Source organism: Schistocerca nitens, chromosome 9 (assembly GCF_023898315.1).
Source record: "Schistocerca nitens isolate TAMUIC-IGC-003100 chromosome 9, iqSchNite1.1, whole genome shotgun sequence".
In the NCBI taxonomy this organism is placed as follows: domain Eukaryota; kingdom Metazoa; phylum Arthropoda; class Insecta; order Orthoptera; family Acrididae; genus Schistocerca; species Schistocerca nitens.
Window position 1 is genome coordinate 347,063,187 of NC_064622.1, and position 20,067 is coordinate 347,083,253.

At 44.8% G+C, this 20,067-nt stretch overlaps 2 protein-coding genes across 3 annotated transcripts in view; one reads left to right on the forward strand and one right to left on the reverse strand.

The window, feature by feature from the left end:
* LOC126203065 (39S ribosomal protein L44, mitochondrial) overlaps positions 1-20,067 on the reverse strand; it is a 644,782-nt gene that overhangs the window by 96,174 nt on the left and 528,541 nt on the right. The window lies entirely within an intron of this gene.
* Positions 1-20,067, forward strand: part of LOC126203068 (zinc finger CCHC domain-containing protein 17-like) — a 71,990-nt gene that overhangs the window by 36,869 nt on the left and 15,054 nt on the right. For both annotated transcript variants that reach the window (XM_049937306.1, XM_049937307.1), the window contains exons 2-3: positions 3,125-3,283; positions 18,746-18,828. In XM_049937306.1, coding sequence (XP_049793263.1) covers positions 3,125-3,283; positions 18,746-18,828 — 242 coding nt within the window. The remainder of the gene's footprint in view (positions 1-3,124; positions 3,284-18,745; positions 18,829-20,067) is intronic.

Here is a 20,067-nt window from a genome sequence, read left to right on the forward strand (position 1 = left end):
GCTTCTGTTGATGTTCATCTTATATCCTCCTTTCAAAACAGTATCCATTCCATTCAACTGCTCTTCCAAGCCCTTTGCTGTCTCTGACAGAATTACAATGTCATCGGCGAACCTCAAAGTTTTTATTTCTTCTCCATGGATTTTAATGCCTACTCCGAACTTTTCTTTTGTTTCCTTCACTGTTTGCTCAATATAAAGATTGAATAACATCGGGGATAGGCTACAACCCTGTCTCACTCCCTTCCCAACCACTGCTTCCCTTTCATACCCCTCGACTCTTAAAACTGCCATCTGGTTTCTGTACAAATTGTAAATAGCCTTTCACTCCCTGTATTTTACCCCTGCCACCTTCAGAATTTGAAAGAGAGTATTCCAGTCAACATTGTCAAACACTTTCTCTAAGTCTACAAATGCTAGAAACGTAGGTTTGCCTTTCCTTAATCTAGCTTCTAAGATATGTCGTAGGGTCAGTATTGCCTCACGTGCTCCAATATTTCTATGGAATCCAAACTGATCTTCCCCGAGGTCGGCTTCTACTAGTTTTTCCATTCGTCTGTAAAGAATTCATGTTAGTATTTTGCAGCTGTGGCTTATTAAACTGATTGTTCGGTAATTTTCACATCTGTCAACACCTGCTTTCTTTGGAGTTGGAATTATTATATTCTTCTTGAAGTCTGAGGGTATTTCGCCTGTCTCATACATCTTGCTCAACGGATGGTAGAGTTTCGTCAGGACTGGCTCTCCCAAAGGCCGTCAATAGTTCTAATGGAATGTTGTCTACTCCCGGGGCCTTATTTCGGTTCAGGTCTTTCAGTGCTCTGCCAAACTCTTCACGCAGTATCGTATCTCCCATTTCATCTTCATCTACATCCTCTTCCATTTCCATAATATTGTCTTGAAGTACATCACCCTTGTATAGACCCTCTATATACTCCTTCCGCCTTTCTGCTTTCCCTTCTATGCTTAGAACTGGGTTTCCATCTGAGCTCTTGATATTCATACAAGTGGCTCTCTTTTCTCCAAAGGTCTCTTTAATTTTCCTGTAGGCAGTATCTATCTTACCCCTAGTGAGACAAGCCTCTATATCCTTACATTTGTCCTCCAGCCATCCCTGCTTAGCCATTTTTCACTTCCTGTCGATCTCATTTTTGAGACATTTGTATTCCTTTTTGCCTGCTTCATTTACTGCATTTTTATATTTTCTCCTTTCACCAATTAAATGCAATATTTCTTCTGTTACCCAAGGAGTTCTACTAGCCCTTGTCTTTTTACCTACTTGATCCTCTGCTGCCTTCACTACTTCATCCTGCAAAGCTACCCATTCTTCTTCTACTGTATTTCTTTCCCCCGTTCCTGTCAATTCTTCCCTTATGCTCTCCCTGAAACTCTGTATAACCTCTGGTTCTTTCAGTTTATCCAGGTCCCATCTCCTTAAATTCCCGCCTTTTTGCAGTTTCTTCAGTTTTAATCTACAGTTCATAACCAATAGATTGTAGTCAGAGTCCACATCTGCCCCTGGAAATGTCTTACAATTTAAAACCTGGTTCCTAAATCTCTTTCTTACCATTATATAATCTATCTGATGCCTTCTAGTATCCAACCTCCTTTTATGATTCTTGAACCAAGTGTTAGCTATGATTAAGTTATGCTCTGAGCAAAATTCTACCAGGCGGCTTCCTCTTTCATTTCTTCCCCCCCAATCCATATTCACTTACTACATTTCCTTCTCTTCATTTTCCTACTCTCGAATTCCAGTCACCCATGACTATTAAATTTTCATCTCCCTTCACTACCTGAATAATTTCTTTTATCTCATCATACATTTCATCAATTTCTTCATCATCTGCAGAGCTAGTTGGTATATAAACTTGTACAACTGTAACTTCCTGGCAGATGAAAACTGTGTGCCGGACCGAGACTCGAACTCGGGACCTTTGCCTTTCACGGGCAAGTGCTCTACTGTGCTACTGTAGCAGGCATGGGCTTCGTGTCTATCTTGGCCACAATAATGCGTTCACTATGCTGTTTGTAGTAGCTTCACCTGCACTCCTATTTTTTTTATTCATTATTAAACCTAATCCTGCATTACCCCTATTTGATTTTGTATTTATAACCCTGTATTCACCTGACCAAAAGTCTTGTTCCTCCTGCCACCGAACTTCACTAATTCCCGCTATATCTAACTTTAACCTATCCATTTCCCTTTTTTAAATTTTCTAACCTACCTGCCCGATTAAGGGATCTGACATTCCACGCTCTGATCCATAGAACGCCAGTTTTCTTTCTCCTGATAACGGCATCCTCCTGAGTAGTCCCCGCCCGGAGATCCAAATGGGGGACTATTTTACCTCGGGAATATTTTCACCAAGAGGACACCATCATTATTTAACCATACAGTAAAGCTGCATGCCCTCAGGAAAAATTACAGTTGTAGTTTCCCCTTGCTTGCAGCGGTTTGCAGTACCAGCACAGCAAGGCCGTTTTGGTGTAGTGTTACAAGGCCAGATCAGTCAATCATCCAGATTGTTGCCCCTGCAACTACTGAAAAGGCTGCTGCCCCTCTTCAGGAACCACATGTTTGCCTGGCCTCTCAACAGATACCCCTCCGTTGTGGTTGCACCTACGGTACGGCCATGTGTATCGCTGAGACACGCAAGCCTGCCCACCAGCGGCAAGGTCCATAGTTCATGGGGAGGGGGGCTGAAGATCATAATAGGTGTAATAAGTGTAGAGGAGGCACGTATCTTGCTGTAGGTGACAAATGCCTGATGGTGATTAAGTGATATTTTTAATTATTCCATGGTACAAATATGGTAAGTTTTATATGCACAAGAGAGTATCTTATGCAAAATTGGTATAAAGACGTATGTAAATTATACCCTACTGAAGTTTGGTCCCACGTAAATATGAATCAATAGGTCATGCTTAATACATTGGAAGTGAAACTTTTAACATAAGTCTTTGTTTGCTCACACTGAAACAACTTCAGTTCCAGTTAATTGTGCATGAGGTAGAAAGTTCTTAGAATGTAGAGTTTCCCTCATAGTTTGTTCAGAAAGATCAAACAATTTCTTGATTGTGAGACACATTAAATAACTATTAACACACTGTTTTCTCTTTGCAGGTGCGCTCAGTTCATAACTATGGAGCTTTTGTTACTATACCAGGGCGTCGTGACAATGGGCTAATACATCGTAGCCAAATTTCCAAAGGTGCAGTAGATGACGCAAATGATGTGTTACAGCGTGGAGAAAGAGTTTGGTGCAAAGTTATCGGTGTAACGGTGAGGGATTAGAATTATATCGAATTATTTCCGATTATATGATTATAATAGAGGGAAACATTCCATGTAGGAAAAACATATCTAAAAACAAAGATGATGTGACTTACCAAATGAAAGTGCTGGCAGGTCGACAGACACACAAACAAACACAAACATACACACAAAATTCAAGCTTTCGCAACAAACTGTTGCCTCATCAGGAAAGAGGGAAGGAGAGGGAAAGACGAAAGGATGTGGGTTTTAAGGGAGAGGGTAAGGAGTCATTCCAATCCCGGGAGCGGAAAGACTTACCTTAGGGGGAAAAAAGGACAGGTATACACTCGCGCACACACACATATCCATCCACACATATACAGACACAAGCAGACATATTTAAAGACTAAGAGTTTGGGCAGAGATGTCAGTCGAGGCGGAAGTGCAGAGGCAAAGATGTTATTGAATGACAGGTATGAGTGGCGGCAACTTGAAATTAGCGGAGATTGAGGCCTGGTGGGTAACGGGAAGAGAGGATATATTGAAGAGCAAGTTCCCATCTCCGGAGTTCGGATAGGTTGGTGTTGGTGGGAAGTATCCAGATAACCCGGACGGTGTAAGACTGTGCCAAGATGTGCTGGCCGTGCACCAAGGCATATTTAGCCACAGGGTGATCCTCATTACCAACAAACACTGTCTGCCTGTGTCCATTCATGCGAATGGACAGTTTGTTGCTGGTCATTCCCACATAGAATGCATCACAGTGTAGGCAGGTCAGTTGGTAAATCACGTGGGTGCTTTCACACTTGGCTCTGCCTTTGATCGTGTCCACCTTCCGGGTTACAGGACTGGAGTAGGTGGTAGTGGGAGGGTGCATGGGACAGGTTTTACACCAGGGGTGGTTACAAGGATAGGAGCCAGAGGGTAGGGAAGGTGGTTTGGGGATTTCATAGGGATGAACTAACATGTTACGAAGGTTAGGTGGACGGCAGAAAGACACTCTTGGTGGAGTGGGGAGGATTTCATGAAGGATCCTCCCCACTCCACCAAGAGTGAGCCATGTACAGTAGATAAGAGTAAGGGGATCTTCTTGTATAACCAAGACCTGGGTTTCTTCACCATGATCATGGGATCTGTAAATACTTCTGCATATGATTTTTGTAAATTCTGCGGACTTTCCATCTGTCCCTGAACCACTTTTTATAAGTTGTGCTCATTGGGCTGTAGACAAGGCTAAACCCAAAAACTATTTAGTCTGAAGGGCAGTGTGTCAATTGTTGACTAGTTTGTTACTTCTGGCTGACAGTATGCTACGTCTAATATTAGGGTAGAAATGCCTTGACTCAGATGTATTGTGCTGCTGTGACTTCAAAACCACAACATCGCTGAAGTGTGAGGTGTGGCAGACTTGAGATATTTCTCACGGAAAACTCTGCTTGTAAAACAGATGGATTTACTATTATTATTGTTATCATTTGATCACTACCATCATTTAGAGACATGGACCTATCTTGACAATGCAAACCATATTGAGGTATGAAACTGGCGGACAAAGATTTAAGATATTGATGTAGTAATCAAGATATGATTTTTTAAAAGTCTGTTTCATCTACAAATTATACCTGTTATTGATATCTTGGGTTACAGATGCTGGAGTTCTTTCAGTAATGACTTTTGTGGGCATTGCAAGTTCTCAGCTGAGTATCTTTGTGTTCAATTCCTAGATCAATATTGTTTTGTTTGTTGAAGTAAAAAGCCCATAGTTATGAGAAAATGAATGACCTGTTCAGTGCAGTATATAACTTTCTCTTCTATGTGAATATGTTTTTAACAGAGTGAAAGTAAAATGTGTCTGTCATGAACTGCTCAAGTTGTTCCCAAAAAAATGCAGCCTTATTTTTGTACCTGCATGTCAGATATTTGTTTTTTTATTGTGTCTGTGTGTTACCCAAACCATTCCAAGCAAATGCTAGAGTGATACCTACCAGCAGACAATGTCTGACACTTTCCCTTTTCCTTACTGGTTATTAAGATTTATGGGTATTCTCATTTTCACCAGGAATTTTATAGTTCAAAATGTTGTTATTCTGATTTTTCGTTCCTTGCAAGAAGTACTATTCAGTGATTGATAGCCTTACTGCAAGTTCACAGTAGTGTGCATCTTACATGATGGCCATAGAATACCTAAGCAAATACGGCATTAATTTCTTATGAGAGAAGTGTCCAATTTGGAGAATGCTACTAGGAAATTAATAATGTTGTTCTAGTTTGAGTGCAAAGTCGTCTCTAGCATGGCAGCCATTTCTTTTGCTTGCATACTATCGATAAACATCATAGGTTTGCCTTAAATAAAGGAAAATCTAGTTATTCACTAATGATTATATGTCTTTCAAAATGAAATCATTGCATACATCACACACCTGCAGATGAGTTTGGGGCCACAACATTGCTGTGATGCCTCTGTTATATTACTACATCTTCCCTTCTGCCTCTCTAAAAACCTGTGTCAGATGCTGAGATCTAGTAAATGGTGAGACATTAGTGGGCAAATTATTATCAAATCTTAATCCTTGATATAAATTGCTTTATTGAGTTCTTAATTTGTTTTTCTATGGTAAATGAACGGACTCTTGTTCAATAATCATGTATAGAACAGTACGTTATAGAAAAAAAAAACATTCAAAACTGTCATAGATAAATTTAGGAAGGAAGGTACACAAGAGTTAACCAGCAAAGATTGTTATTCACTACGTAGGACAGAAACGTAAAAATTTCAGAAAAAGGTATTTAGAGCATTTAAGAGCATTGCGAAGCAACAGCACTGATTTCACATTTGCAGATCGTAAAACTCAGTAATCATCTGTATCGCTTATTAACAACAGAAGAAAATCACCACATACAAAAAGCTATACACAGGACAAAAAACTCATCAGTGATTTATTTATTTATTTCATTCATCCAGGTGTCATCTTACAATGATTAAACAGTAAATGGATAGGTAAAAAATCTACTCACCAAGTAGCTGCAGAGGAACACACACACACAAAAAGGTTTAACTTTTACAAGCTTTTGGAGTCAGTGGTTCCTTCTGGCAGAAGAGTTGAAGGGGAAGGAAGAGGGGTGAAGGAAAACGACTGGAGAAGTTTAGGAAAAGCAAAGTTCAGAAAAGTCACTCAGACCCCAGGTCTGGTAAGCCTCCCCCAACCTGGTTTCTGGATGACTTTTGTGAACTGTACCCCTTTGTTAACATCGAGTATAGATTTAAGTGTCAGGAAGTCATTTCTGAAAGTATTTGTATGGAGTGTAGCCATGTATGGAAGTGAAACATGGACGATAAATAGTTTGGACAAGAAGAGAATAGAAGCTTTCAAAATGTGGTGCTACAGAAGAATGCTGAAGATTAGATGGGTAGATCACATATCTAATGATGAGCCCCCTGCGGGTTCGGGGGTTAGAATAGGCCCGCGGTATTCCTGCCTGTCGTAAGAGGCGACTAAAAGGAGTCTCAAATGTTTCGGCCTTATGTGAAGGTCCCCTCTCGGGTTTGACCTCCATCTTTCTAAATTATTCCGAAGAGCGAGCCAATTGGGGAAGGGCGCCTTACATGCTGCACTGTAACCGTCGTGCATTGAGACCTTTAGCTGGCTTTTTCGTCGTTGCAATGGTGTCCCGCTCGTTTTCCATCTCTTGGGCGAGGATATGTCCCTGGATATGATTACCACACTGCACTCTGCAGTGTTGCTTATAACTGCGACGACGACCTTGGACTTTCTTGCACCTAAGATCCAGCACGGTAGCCAGTCCGTTGTGGTGGGGCCGCCATGTACCCTGTTGGTTGTAGCCCCCTGACAACACAGGGATCGCTCTACTGATGCCTGCGCCATTAACTCCCCACGTATGCCAAGGAGTAGATGCCCATCTCCCTGCGGCATCGGGACTCCCGGCAATGGCCATCCTGCCAGGTGGCCTTTGCTGTGGCTGGGTGGCGCCCGTGGGGAGGGCCCTTGGTCGGAGTAGGTGGCATCAGGGCGGATGACCCGCAATGAAGCGTGGTACATCATCTCTCGCTGGTGGGCCTCCACCAGCAGTCTCTAAGCGATCGAGGTCTAACCTCAACGGCAGGAAATACGAACCACGATCATTTCCCTCCCTGGCCACTCCATGGGAGGAACGTATGGCAAAAGAAGGCAGTGGAGAATATTCACCCCGGTACCTCGTGTGTACTCGGGTTAATGGGGACTCATTTATGTCGACCAAGCCCCAATTTTTTTGTGGAGCATTTAGAGGACAAGTTTGGGGAGGTGGAGGGCTTGTCCAAGATGCGCTCTGGTTCTGTGTTCATCAAAACGGCATCCTCTGCCCAGTCACGGATGTTGCTCAGTTGTGACAAGTTGGGGGATGTTTCAGTTAGCATCACGCCGCATAAGAGTCTCAACATGGTCCAGGGTATTATATTCCACAGGGATCTTCTTCTGCAGTCCGACGATGAATTACGCGCCAACCTCGAACGACGAGGTGTTCACTTCGTCCGGCGCGTCCATCGGGGTCCGAGGGATAATCAGGTAGCCACCGGTGCCTTCATCTTGGCCTTCGAGGGTGATGTCTTACCCGAAAAGGTTAAGGTGATGGTTTGCCGTTGTGATGTGAAGCCATATATCCCTCCTCCGATGCGGTGTTTTAAGTGCTGGAAGTTCGGGCACATGTCATCTCGCTGTACTTCCAGCATCACCTGTCGAGATTGTGGCCGTCCTTCCCATCCCGATACTCCATGTGCCCCGCCTCCTATCTGTGTTAACTGTGGAGAACACCATTCCCCCTGCTCACCGGACTGTAGGATCTTCCAGAAGGAAAGAAAGATAATGGAATATAAGACTCTGGACCGCCTGACCTACACCGAGGCAAGGCGGAAATATGAGCGGCTACATCTCGTGCCCATGACATCCACCTATGCCGCTGCTGCAACAGCGGTCCGATCCTCTCCCGTGTCGTCACGTACTGTTGCCTCTCAGCTATGTCAGAATGAACCGGCCCCCTTGGTTGTGGGGGGCACTTCCCCCTCTGTTGCTCCATCTACTCCAGGAGCAACACCACCCCAACCATCGGGGACATTCGTCCCCCCTTCCCAGCCGGAGAAGCGTGAGGCTTCTTCGGCTACTCTAGCCAGGAAGGGGTCCCTTGGGGTCCTCCCTTCCCAGGCTTTGCCCCGTGCCAAAGCGGACACCCGCAAAGTTTTGAAACAACAACCGGTCGCTGGTCATAGGGCTTCACGGTCGTCGTCCGTCCCTGAGACTGACCCAGTGGGGCCCTCCCAGCCAGACCCTCCAAAGGCACAGCGTGCAAAGCAGTTGAAGAAAAAGGCTCCCAAGCATCCTGACACCTGTCCCACCGCAACCTTCAAACTCTGCGTCTGAGGATGAGGTGGAGATCCTGGCGTCCGCTGAGGACCTCAATCTCGCCGGTCCCTCCGACGCCATGGAAAGCACTAGCACAGGTGCTCAATCGGAGGCAGCAGGTGACCCAGCGGTGTAATCTGCCTTCCCTGTCCCGTCACGCCTTTCCCAGCCATGGACAACACCATCCTCCAGTGGAACTGCAGCGGTTTCTTCCACCATCTCTGTAGTGGACTGACAAGGCAGCCAGTCCACAGTGAAGTAGCCGAAAGGGCACGCGTCACACACACGCCGACTGGCGCGAAGTCTGGAACAGGATTCGTAATGAATGTGATAAAGAAAAGAACGTAGCTACTAGAACACTTAACTTTTATGTTGTCCTGTGGTATACAGCATTCTGGATGATACAAGTGAGACTCTATCTTGAGGTACATGCAACGTTACAAATGGTTAATGGCGCCTTGCTAGGTCGTAGCCATTAACTTAGCTGAAGGCTATTCTAACTGTCTCTCGGCAAATTAGAGAAAGGCTTCGTCAGTGTAGTCACTAGCAACGTCGTCGTACAACTGGGGCGAGTGCTAGTCCGTTTCTCGAGACCTGCCTTTTGGTGGCGCTCGGTCTGCGATCCTGACAGTGGCGACACGCGGGTCCGACATGTACTAATGGACCGCGGCCGATTTAAGCTACCACCTAGCAAGTGTGGTGTCTGGCGGTGACACCACAATCTCGCTGAGCTCCGCCAACTTATCAGCCTTCACCCTTTCTTCTGCATTGCACTTCAGGAAACTTGGTTTCCAGCAATGCGAACCCCCGCCCTCCGTGGCTATCGGGGTTAAGAACCAGGCAGCTTATGAAAGGGTGTCTGGTGGCGTATGCATATATGTCCTTAACTCTCTTCACAGCGAGTTTGTACCTCTACAAACAGCTTTAGAGGCTGTCGCTGTTCGGGTGTGGATGCCACAGGCTGTTACCGTCTGCAGTCTTTACCTTCCACCTGATGGTGCTGTCGCGCAGCATGTCCTGGCTGCTCTGATAGCCCAACTGCCGCCCCCTTTCTTGTTGCTGGGCGATTTCAATGCCCACAACCCTCTATCGGGTGGGACTGTCGTCGATGACCGCGGTCGTGCCTTGGAGTATTTGTTGGCTCAGCTCGACCTTAGCCTCTTGAACACCGGTGCTCCCACGCATTTCAGTGTGGCCCATGGCCCGTTCTCGGCCATCGATCTCTCTCTTTGCAGCCCCCGACTTGTCCCATCCCTCCACTGGAGAGTGCATCCTGACCTGTGTGGTAGTGACCATTTTCCCATTTATTTGTCACTGCCCCAGTGTCATTCTTCTGGGCGCCTGCCCCGCTGGGCTCTCCACAGGGCTGACTGGCCGGCTTTTACTTCCGCTGCAACCATTGAATCTCCCCCACAGGGTGACATTGACGAGGTGGTCCGTGTCTTAACCACGTCCATCATTTCAGCGGCCGAGGCTGCCATCCCCTGCTCTTCTGGACTCCCTCGGAGGAAGGCTGTACCCTGGTGGTCGCCGGAGATTGCTGAGGCTATTCGCGACTGTCGGCGGGCTCTCCAGCGTCATAGGCGGCACCCGTCTCTCGAGACCCTCATTGCCTGTAAGAGGCTCCGTGCCTTGGCCCGTCGTCTTATTGCACGGCGTAAGCAGGAGTGCTGGGAGAGGTATGTCTCCTCCTTGGGCTCCCGTGTCTCCCCCTCGCTCGTGTGGTCCCGGATCTGGCGGATTTACGGATACCAGACCCCTATGGGTGTCCCTGGGATCTCCTTGGATGGCGCTGTCTGCACGGACGCTGCCGCCATTGCTGAACATCTTGCTGTGCGCTTTGCTAAGAGCTCTGCGACTGCAACCTATCCCCCCGCCTTTCGCTCTCTAAAGGAGCGAGCCGAGCAGACGACGTTATCATTCCACACGCGTCGTTCTGCAAAATACAATGCTCCTTTGAGCGAGAGGGAATTCCTCGCTGCCCTCGCCGATTGCCCTGATACAGCACCAGGACCAGACTGCATCCACGCACAGATGCTGAAGCATCTCTCCAGGGACTGCCAGAGACACATCCTCACCATCTTTAACCACATTTGGAGCGAGGGCGTGTTCCCGTCGCAATGGCGAGAGGGTCTTATTGTCCCCATCTTGAAGCCCGGTGCGGACCCACTGGCGGTGGACAGCTATCGTCCCATTACCCTCACCAATGTTTTGTGCAAATTGCTCGAACGTATGGTGGGGCGGCGTTTGTGTTGGGTCCTTGAGTCGCGCGGTCTCCTCGCTCCATCCCAGGGTGGCTTCCGTCGGGGCCGGTCTGCAGTGGACAATTTGGTGCGGCTGGAATCTGCTATCCGTACGGCCTTTGCCCGACGTCAGCATCTCGTTGCTGTATTTTTTGATCTGCGGAAGGCGTATGACACCACATGGAGACATCACATCCTTGCTACGTTGCATGAGTGGGGTCTTTGTGGTCAGCTCCCGGCTTTTCTTCAAACCTTTTTATTGCACCGCTCTTTCCGGGTGCAAGTGGGTGTCGCCTCTAGTTCATCTTATATACAGGAAAATGGGGTCCCGCAGGGCTCGGTGTTGAGCGTCTCCTTATTTCTAGTGGCCATTAATGGTCTGGCTGCAGCCGTGGGGTCGTCGGTGTCTCCTTCTTTGTATGCCGACGACTTCTGCATCTCATTTAGCTCCACGACTACGGGAGTCGCCGAACGCAGGCTGCAAGTAGCCGTTCGCAAGGCAGCTTCATGGGCTCTGACTCATGGTTTTCAGTTCTCTGCAGCCAAGACTCGAGTTATGCACTTCTGCAGGCGTCGGACGGTCCACCCTCATCCTGAACTTTACCTCGACGGCCACCTGCTTGAAGTGGTGGACACATGCCGCTTCTTAGGACTCGTCTTTGATGCCCGGCTCACATGGGTTCCTCATATTACTCAGCTGAAGCAAAAGTGCTGGCGGCACCTCAACGCCCTCCGCTGCCTGAGCCACACATCTTGGGGTGCGGATCGCTACTTGCTGTTGCGATTATACAGGGCCCTTGTGCAGTCCAGGCTTGATTATGGGAGCCTGGCCTATGGGTCTGCATCAGCCTCAGTGTTGAAGTTGTTAGACCCCATACACCACTGTGGGGTTCGGCTTACAACTGGCGCTTTTCGTACGAGCCCCGTGGATAGTCTACTGGTGGAGGCCGGGGTTCCCCCGCTGCGGATTCGCCGCCATCGACTGCTCGCCGACTATGCTGTCCACGTGCATTGCTCGCCGGGCCATCCCAATCGTCGCCTGCTTTTCCCTGCCATGGTCCTCCATCTGCCCGAACGGCGACCTAGGTCTGGGCTTTCCATAGCTGTCCGCGTTCAGTCCCTGCTGTCGGAACTGGGGTCATTCCCTCTTCTGCCTCCCTTCCGGGTCCGTGCACCTACGCCGCCCTGGTGTTTGCCCCGGCCGTCCGTCCGTCTGGACTTGGCACAGGGACCCAAGGACTCGGTTCCGCCTGTGGCCCTCCGTCGCCGTTTTCTTGCGCTTCTCGCCTCATTTTCGGGCTGTGAGACTGTCTACACTGATGGTTCCCTGGTTGATGGTCGCACTGCCTACGCTTTTGCTCACGCTGCCCGTGTTGAGCAGCGCTCCTTGCCGGCTGGCTGCAGTATTTTTACTGCAGAGCTGGTGGCCATATTGCGCGCTCTTGAGCATATGCGTTTCTGCTCAGGTACGTCCATCGTCATCTGCAGTGACTCCCTGAGCAGCCTCCAGGCCATCGACCACTGCTATACCTCTTCTCCTCTGGTGTCCTCTATTCAGGAGTCTGTTTCCGCCATTACCCGTTCTGGTCGTTCGGTGGTCTTTGTTTGGACGCCAGGTCACGTTGGCATCCCAGGGAACGAACGTGTTGACAGGCTGGCCAAAGGGGTGATCGATGCCCCAGCTTTGGAGATCGGCCTCACGGCTCGCGATCAGCAGCTGGTGTTGCGCCGTAAGGTGCTTGGGATGTGGACTGCTGAGTGGCGTGGCATGACATCCCCGAATAAACTGCGGGCTGTCAATGAGACGACCGATGTGTGGTGCTCCTCCCTGCGGGCTTCTCGCAGGGACTCTGTCATCCTGTGTCGGCTCCGCATCGGCCATACCTACCTGATGCACGGCCATCTTTTGCGTCAGGAGGATCCCCCCCTGTGTCGGTGTGGGTCCCGGCTGACGGTCGCCCACATTTTGTTGGAGTGTCCCCGACTGTGCACCCTCCGGCAGTCTTTTAATCTCCCGGGCCCTTTGCCTTTGGTTTTATGCGACGATGCCTCCATGGCTGACAACGTTTTAAATTTTATCCGTGGTAGTCCTTTTTATAGCTCCATGTAGGGAGGTCCTGCACCTTTCTCTTTCTGTGTCTCTTGTCCTCGAGTCTTTCATATTTGGTTGCCGATTTTAGTGTGTCGTAAGATGGTTGACTCTTTCCCTTTTTTTTTTTTGTTCTCGTGGTCAGTCAACCAGTCTTCGGCCATCTTCTGTTTCTTTCTGTTTCTTTCTGTCTGGTGTTCATCTGTACTCTTCTTGTCTGTAGTGTTCGTTGCCTAATTTGTGTTCTTTCAGTGCCTGGGGGGGAGTCTCCTTCCCCTTGGGGTTTTCCCTGCTCCGCGAATTTATGTCTCGCCTGTTTTTGGAATGGGGGACTGATGACCTTAGCTGTTTAGTCCCCCTTAAACATCCCAACAACCACCACCACCACTACTGATGAAGTATTGAATAGAACTGGGGAGAAGGGGAGTTTGTGGCACAACTTGACAAAAAGAAGGAACCGGTTAGTAGGACATGTTCTGAGGCATCAAGGGATCACAAATTTAACATTGGAGGGCAGCGTCGAGGGTAAAAATCGTAGAGGGAGACCAAGAGATGAATACACTAAGCAGATTCAGAAGGATGTAGGTTGCAGTAGGTACTGGGAGATGAAGAAGCTTGCACAGGACAGGGTAGCATGGAGAGCTGCATCAAACCAGTCTCAGGACTGAAGACAACAACAACAACAACAACAACAACAACAACAATCCCTTTCCCTAAACCTCTCCAGTCATTTTCCTTCACCCCTCTTCCTTCCCCTTCAACTCTTCTGCCAGGAGGAGGAGTCACTGCCCCGAAAGCTTGTAAAAGTTAAACCCTTTTGTGTGTGTGTGTGTGTGTGTGTGTGTGTGTGTTCCTCTGCCACCACTTGGTGAGTAGATTTTTTTATCCATCCATGTATATTATATAGCCAATAATTGATTATTTTCATTATGATTAAACAGTGCTCTGCAACAGAATACCATTCAGCACTCTTAAGTAACTATCAAACACACACACACACACACACACACACACACACACACACACACACACACACACAAAATGAAAAGACATTGGAACAGATTTGAACATTCAATAACAAAACAGTGAAATAAACCACTACCAACAGCATACACAAAATGTAAATGTGCAGTGAAAAGTATGTCTGAGTCATAGCAATGCAGTAGCAGGCACATTTCACTAACGAGCATGAGAAAACATAGGTAGACACTGTTAAAAATCCACAACATAGTCTATAAATACAAAATAGTTTTCCTATAAATACCAAATAGTTTTCCAACCTCGCAAAATTTTACTGGTGTCCACAACAGGTCATTTTAAACATAATAACAACAAAATCATATTTAGCAGGCAAATAAAAACCAAGTACAACTCAAGACAGGTCAAGTGCAGCAACGGTAAGCATAAAAGAGGGGCATATGCCACTATTTTACCAGAATGCAAAGAGATTTTTTCTCCATGCCTTATATTGTCTGTAAAGGCTTTGTTTTTAAGAATAAAACCGGTCTTAATATACTCTCCTGAGGAACACCTAGGTTAGTATATTTTAGGTTTGAAAAATGCTTCACTAAATGTTTATCATCACCTGAAGGGTGGCTATCTCTACCTTTTGTGGCTTATTTTCCAGGTATCACTGGAACCATTCATTAACTTCTCCTTTATCTATGTTTCTAGTTTGGTATTATTTTATGGCCAGCAGTCTCAAAAGCCTTGGACAGGTCTATAAGTATACCTGTAACAGTCACCTCTGGAATGACTGTAACTTAGCAGCAGTACTTTTTCTTTCTACGATTAGTGACGTGTTTAGTTTCCCTCAACATTTAAGTCTCCTGCACATTTCGTACTTCTGCTTGATACTTTTCTTCAGTCAAGCCTGGCAGCTGGAACCTCTTTCTGGTACTTACAACAAAACTGTCAGATTATTTCCCCTCATCTTCCCCTAACCCCCATCCTGACATAGTACAAGGCGCCATTTCTCAGCCACCCATTGCTAGACTTCATTCTCAGTAACTCCTTCTTTGCTCCTTCCATCTGTGACTGAATGGCAACAAATCACCTTTCATGCTCTTTGATCAAGCATTTCCTGCTGCATATCTTGCAGCTTTAAGATAGGGCATTTGTAATTTCCCCCATGTTCTCCATACTACAGTCACCCTCACAATGAATCTCGCAGTTTCCACTCATGGTCAAAATAAATAATTACACAAAAAAAACTGGAGTGCTAAAATAGATGAATGCTTGTGAAATGTGTTATGTTTATTCAACTGTGAGTGCATGCCAACTTCTGAGAATGTTATTAGTTCATTATGAATGCAAGTTCAGTGACATCAGCTGTACATATGTAAACAAAATGCTAATGAAATAATTTGAATAAGAACACTTGTACAAAGTTTTTATATTTCTCCCTTTCCTTCAGAATTTGTTTACTAGTTGTAAGATGGAATATATGTTGTCTCAAATGCCCCATAATTTATTACATCAGTCAGTGAGCAGTAATATAGTAACCTATATTGAAAGTAAATTCCTTTAGTACATCTCAACAACATTTTAATCATTTTGGAACATAAGCAAAAGTGCTACTTGATAACTAAAGAAATTCTCATTGTGAGGACAATAGGGTGTCCCTTATTTTGCACTCCATTTTTTCTTTCTTTTTCCTTTAAAAATTTTATGCTCTTTCATTAAATGTTTTTTACTTCATTAGATATACTCTGGAAAAAAATGTCGTCTCAATACAATGACATTGACCCATGCTGACTAGAGCAAAAAATTTTAATTTTGGGAATTTTCAGTTTTATAGCTTTTAGTCAGTGTCAAAGTTATAGATGACTGTCTAAAATCAAAAATATATTTTTGCTTTTTAGGGAGTGTTTAATACTCTTGGGACTAGATGTGTTTAGTATTCCTGAGAATATTTTCTTTCCAGAGTCTCTTCCCTGCAATCAGAATACAGTCTTCGATGTTCTTGAACACTACACAATACAGATTCCTTTTGCTTCTTGTCTACAGTTAATAGTCTGTGAAAATCTTGCATTAATTTAATACACCTTAGACATTAGCAGCTTTTAAATCCTTAACTATCCTCTTAGCATCTGAATATGAAGTGCTGCTCATCCATGTTGAAGAGAATTCTTGAATAGAACTAGTGTCCATAATCTTCAGGCAAGAGAACAGGCCACAGCTGTTGTGCGACATGAAGTCTGCTAATGTGTTCTCTGAAAACGAGATGAGAGTGAATTGGAAGATGTAAATTAATGAATTAAATATATGGCAATCAGAATAATATTAAACTTACCACATAATGGTCCATCCAATTCGCCACAAAAAGAAATATATCTCACTTCCATTTCTATATTATCTCTGTCCAAATTTGCTACCAATTCAGTTTTTGTTTGTCCGTTTACTTCATCATAAAAGAGCAATAAGAAAGAAAAGTGTTCTGATAAATACCACAAATGATGACTAAATTTCCTTACTGCTGCTTTTAAAATTCTGGAATATTATCTTTTCATATGATATAAGATATTTTAAGAGATCCAGATGAGGAGCTTTTACACCTCCACTGCACTAACGCCATGGATTGACAAAAACATTTACAATGAAAAGAGAGGCATCTGAGTCCATTTTTATTTTCAGTGGAGAGGTCAAGGTGTGATCTTAGCAGAAACATTTTAAATAATAAATTGGTCTTGCCACATATCTTGTTCAATGCGTTGCTCCAGGAGCATATATTGTCAGTTTTTTGTTGTTGTTGGTGTCTTTTCCCTCCAAAGTCTCCTCCCAAAAATACTACACAGACCTCTATGAGTTCACAATCAGCTGTTACTGTTAGTTTCTCTAATTCACTTTCTTAAAAGTCTAACATCACCTTAATTTCTGATTCATTTAAAAAAAAAATCGACAATCTTTTTGTCAGTGTGAAAATTACTGACACTGATGATGACTTTCCCGTTTCCTCTCAAATGTGTTAACTGATATGCCATGACTGCTTATTGCACCATGTACTTCATATTCAAATACAAGTTCATGTATGTGATGATGGAATGGGAAATACATGAACACTCTGTCCATTTTGTGCATGCACCATTAACACAGCCAGTATTTGAGGTAGCTGTGTCACTGCAGAGAACTTGTACACTATCTTCAATACCCCAATATATTAATGCATTCCAAATAGCATTTTTACCAGAACCATTCTGTACTTCTGTAACACAGTGAACTGTGCACTGTCCCCAAAGGTAACAATACTGTAAGTTAAAAGGAAGGTCAGCGTTGGCCGTAATATTGATGGTTTATTGATAGCAAAAACGATTTTCAATCACATAGTGATCATCTTCTGTGCTGTGGTGTAAAAATTAAACTCATAGGCACTGGTATCAAGTTATTATCAGTAACCACAGCACTGTAGATGATCACTATGTGATTGAAAATCGATTTTGCTATCAATAAATCATCAATATTATGGCCAATGCTGACCTTCCTTTTAATTTGACATATATGGTCGTTGTGCACAGAGCACTCCAGGTAGTCGCCAATCGATGACTGTAAGTATTTTCCTTTTGAGTCCCTGACATTTAAAGCTGGCAACAAACTCACCATCACCAATGTCAATTTCATATAAATTTGAAAATGCCTTATCTGAGTCTTCTAACAATGGAAAATCCAGGATGGAATGTAACAATATCATGAAAAGAATACGTGCTACTAACATAGTAGAGATGCTGAGTCAAAGATAGGCACAACAAAAAGACTGAGCTTTTGGCCAACAAGGCCTTCAATGGAAATAACGCAAGTGTGTGTTTTGTGTTGTTTTGTCTATTTCCAATGAGGGCTTTGTTCGCCAAAAGCTCACTTTCTGACAGTCTCTCTCTCTCTCTCTCTCTCTCTCTCTCTCTCTCTCTCTCTCTCTCTGTGTTTCTGTTTTTTTTCCCCAGCTCAGCATCTCCATTATTTGATTTTTTTAGACAATGATGATAAAGAAGAAGATAAAAGGCAGAAAATGTAGTTTTTTGTTTCTTCTGCCTTTTCTTGTCTTCCAATTTTTTCTGCCATGGTCTTTCGATCCATTCCTGGACAATAGCCTTTGCACCCTGGCTCCTTGTGTTGAAATAAGAACATCCTATTCTCTTCCAACCTGATTTTGTGTGTGTGTGTGTGTGTGTGTGTGTGTGTGTGTGTGTGTGTGTGTGTGTGTATGTGTGTGTGTTTGGGCGCGCGCGGGCGCATGCTTGCGTGCTTGTGGGAAATCTTGCTTTCTACCAAAATATAATGCACTTGCAAACCACAAGATTAGCATTCTCAGTAATTGTTAATTGTACATCCCATATGTTATGAAATAAAACTTCCAACACTTGTGTGCTTGATGGTAATTCATGTCCAGTTATTTGGTCTTTTATATCTCCTATCAAAAAACACACATTCCTTGGCATCGCGTAATTGATGTGACATCCTAGATAGTGACTGGAAAATGTGTGTGATGTGATTGGTAACAAATAAACCATTGACCAATAAGCTGAGGTGACTTCAGTGCAATATCTATGAACAGTGTGAAAGGTCATGTTCCTCATGGGAGTTCGTGCTAGAGTTGGCATGGGTTACAATCCTCTGATCGCAATAAAATTTTCTACAGACTTGTTTTAGAGTCATTCAAAGAATGTTGGAGGGACAGTGCTCAAAAATATTGAAATCGGAAAATAAGGGACACCCAAATGGATAGCCGTAATTTAATTGTTGCTTCTAATTTATATCTATTTTGCTCATATAGGATGAAAAGAAAATTTCCTTGTCAATGAAAGTGGTGGATCAGGGTACTGGAAAGGATTTAGACCCAAATGGAGTTCAGATTCAGTAAGTATGGGTATAGCATAATGTTAATAATAAATCACAGATCAATAGATTATTGCAGCATTTTGAATTTTTACGGTCTGAAGACAGTAATACCTCTGTGTGTAATTGCAGATATTTGTTTCATGAGTGCAGAAATACAGCTACACTTTGTGATCAAAAGTATAAGGGACACACCCCAAAAACATGTGTTTTTCATATTAGGTGCATTGTGCTGCCACCTACTCCATTTCAGTGACCTCAGTACTCATTAGACATCGTGAGAGAGCAGGATGGGGCACTCCGCAGAACTCACGGACTTTGAACGTAGTCAGGTGATTGGGTGTCACTTGTGTCATACGTCTGTATGCGAGATTTCCACATGCCCAAACATCCCTAGGTCCACTGTTTCTGATGTGATAGTAAAATGGAAACGTGAAGGGACACATACAGCATAAAAGTGTACAGGTCGACCTTGTCTGTTGACTGACAGAAACCGCCGACAGTTGAAGAGGGTCATAATCTGTAATAGGCAGACATATATGCAGACCATCACACAGGAATTCCAAATTGCATCAGGATCCACTGCAAGTACTATGACACTTAGATGGGAGGTGAGAAAACTTGGATTTCATGGTCGAACAGCTGCTCATAAGCCACACATCACGTCGGTAAATGCCAAACGATGCCTCGCTTGATGTAAGGAGCATAAACATTGGACGATTGAACAGTGGAAAAACATTGTGTGGAGTGATGAATCACGGTAAACGATGTAGCGCTCCAATGGCAGGGTGTGGGTATGAAGAATGCCCAGTGAATGTCATCTGCCAGCGTGTGTAGTGCCAACAGTAAAATTCAGAGGGGCTTGCACTCCTTGTTGTTTTGCGTGGCACTATTACAGCACAGCGCTGCATTGATGTCTTAAGCACCTTCTTGCTTTTCACTGTTGAAGAGCAATTTGGGGTGGCGATTGCATCTTTCAACATGATTGAGCACCTGTTCATAATTCACGGCCTGTGGCGGAATGGTTACACGACAGTAACATCCCTGTAATGGACTGGCCTGCACAGAGTCCTGACTTGAATCCTATAGAACACCTTTGGGATGTTTTGGAATGCCAACTTCGTGCCAGACCTCACCGACTGACATTGATACCTCTCCTCAGTGCAGCACTCCGTGAAGAATTGGCTGCCATTCCCTAAGGAACCTTCCAACACCTGATTGAAGCGAGAGTGGAAGCTGTCGTCAAGGCTAAGGGTGGAC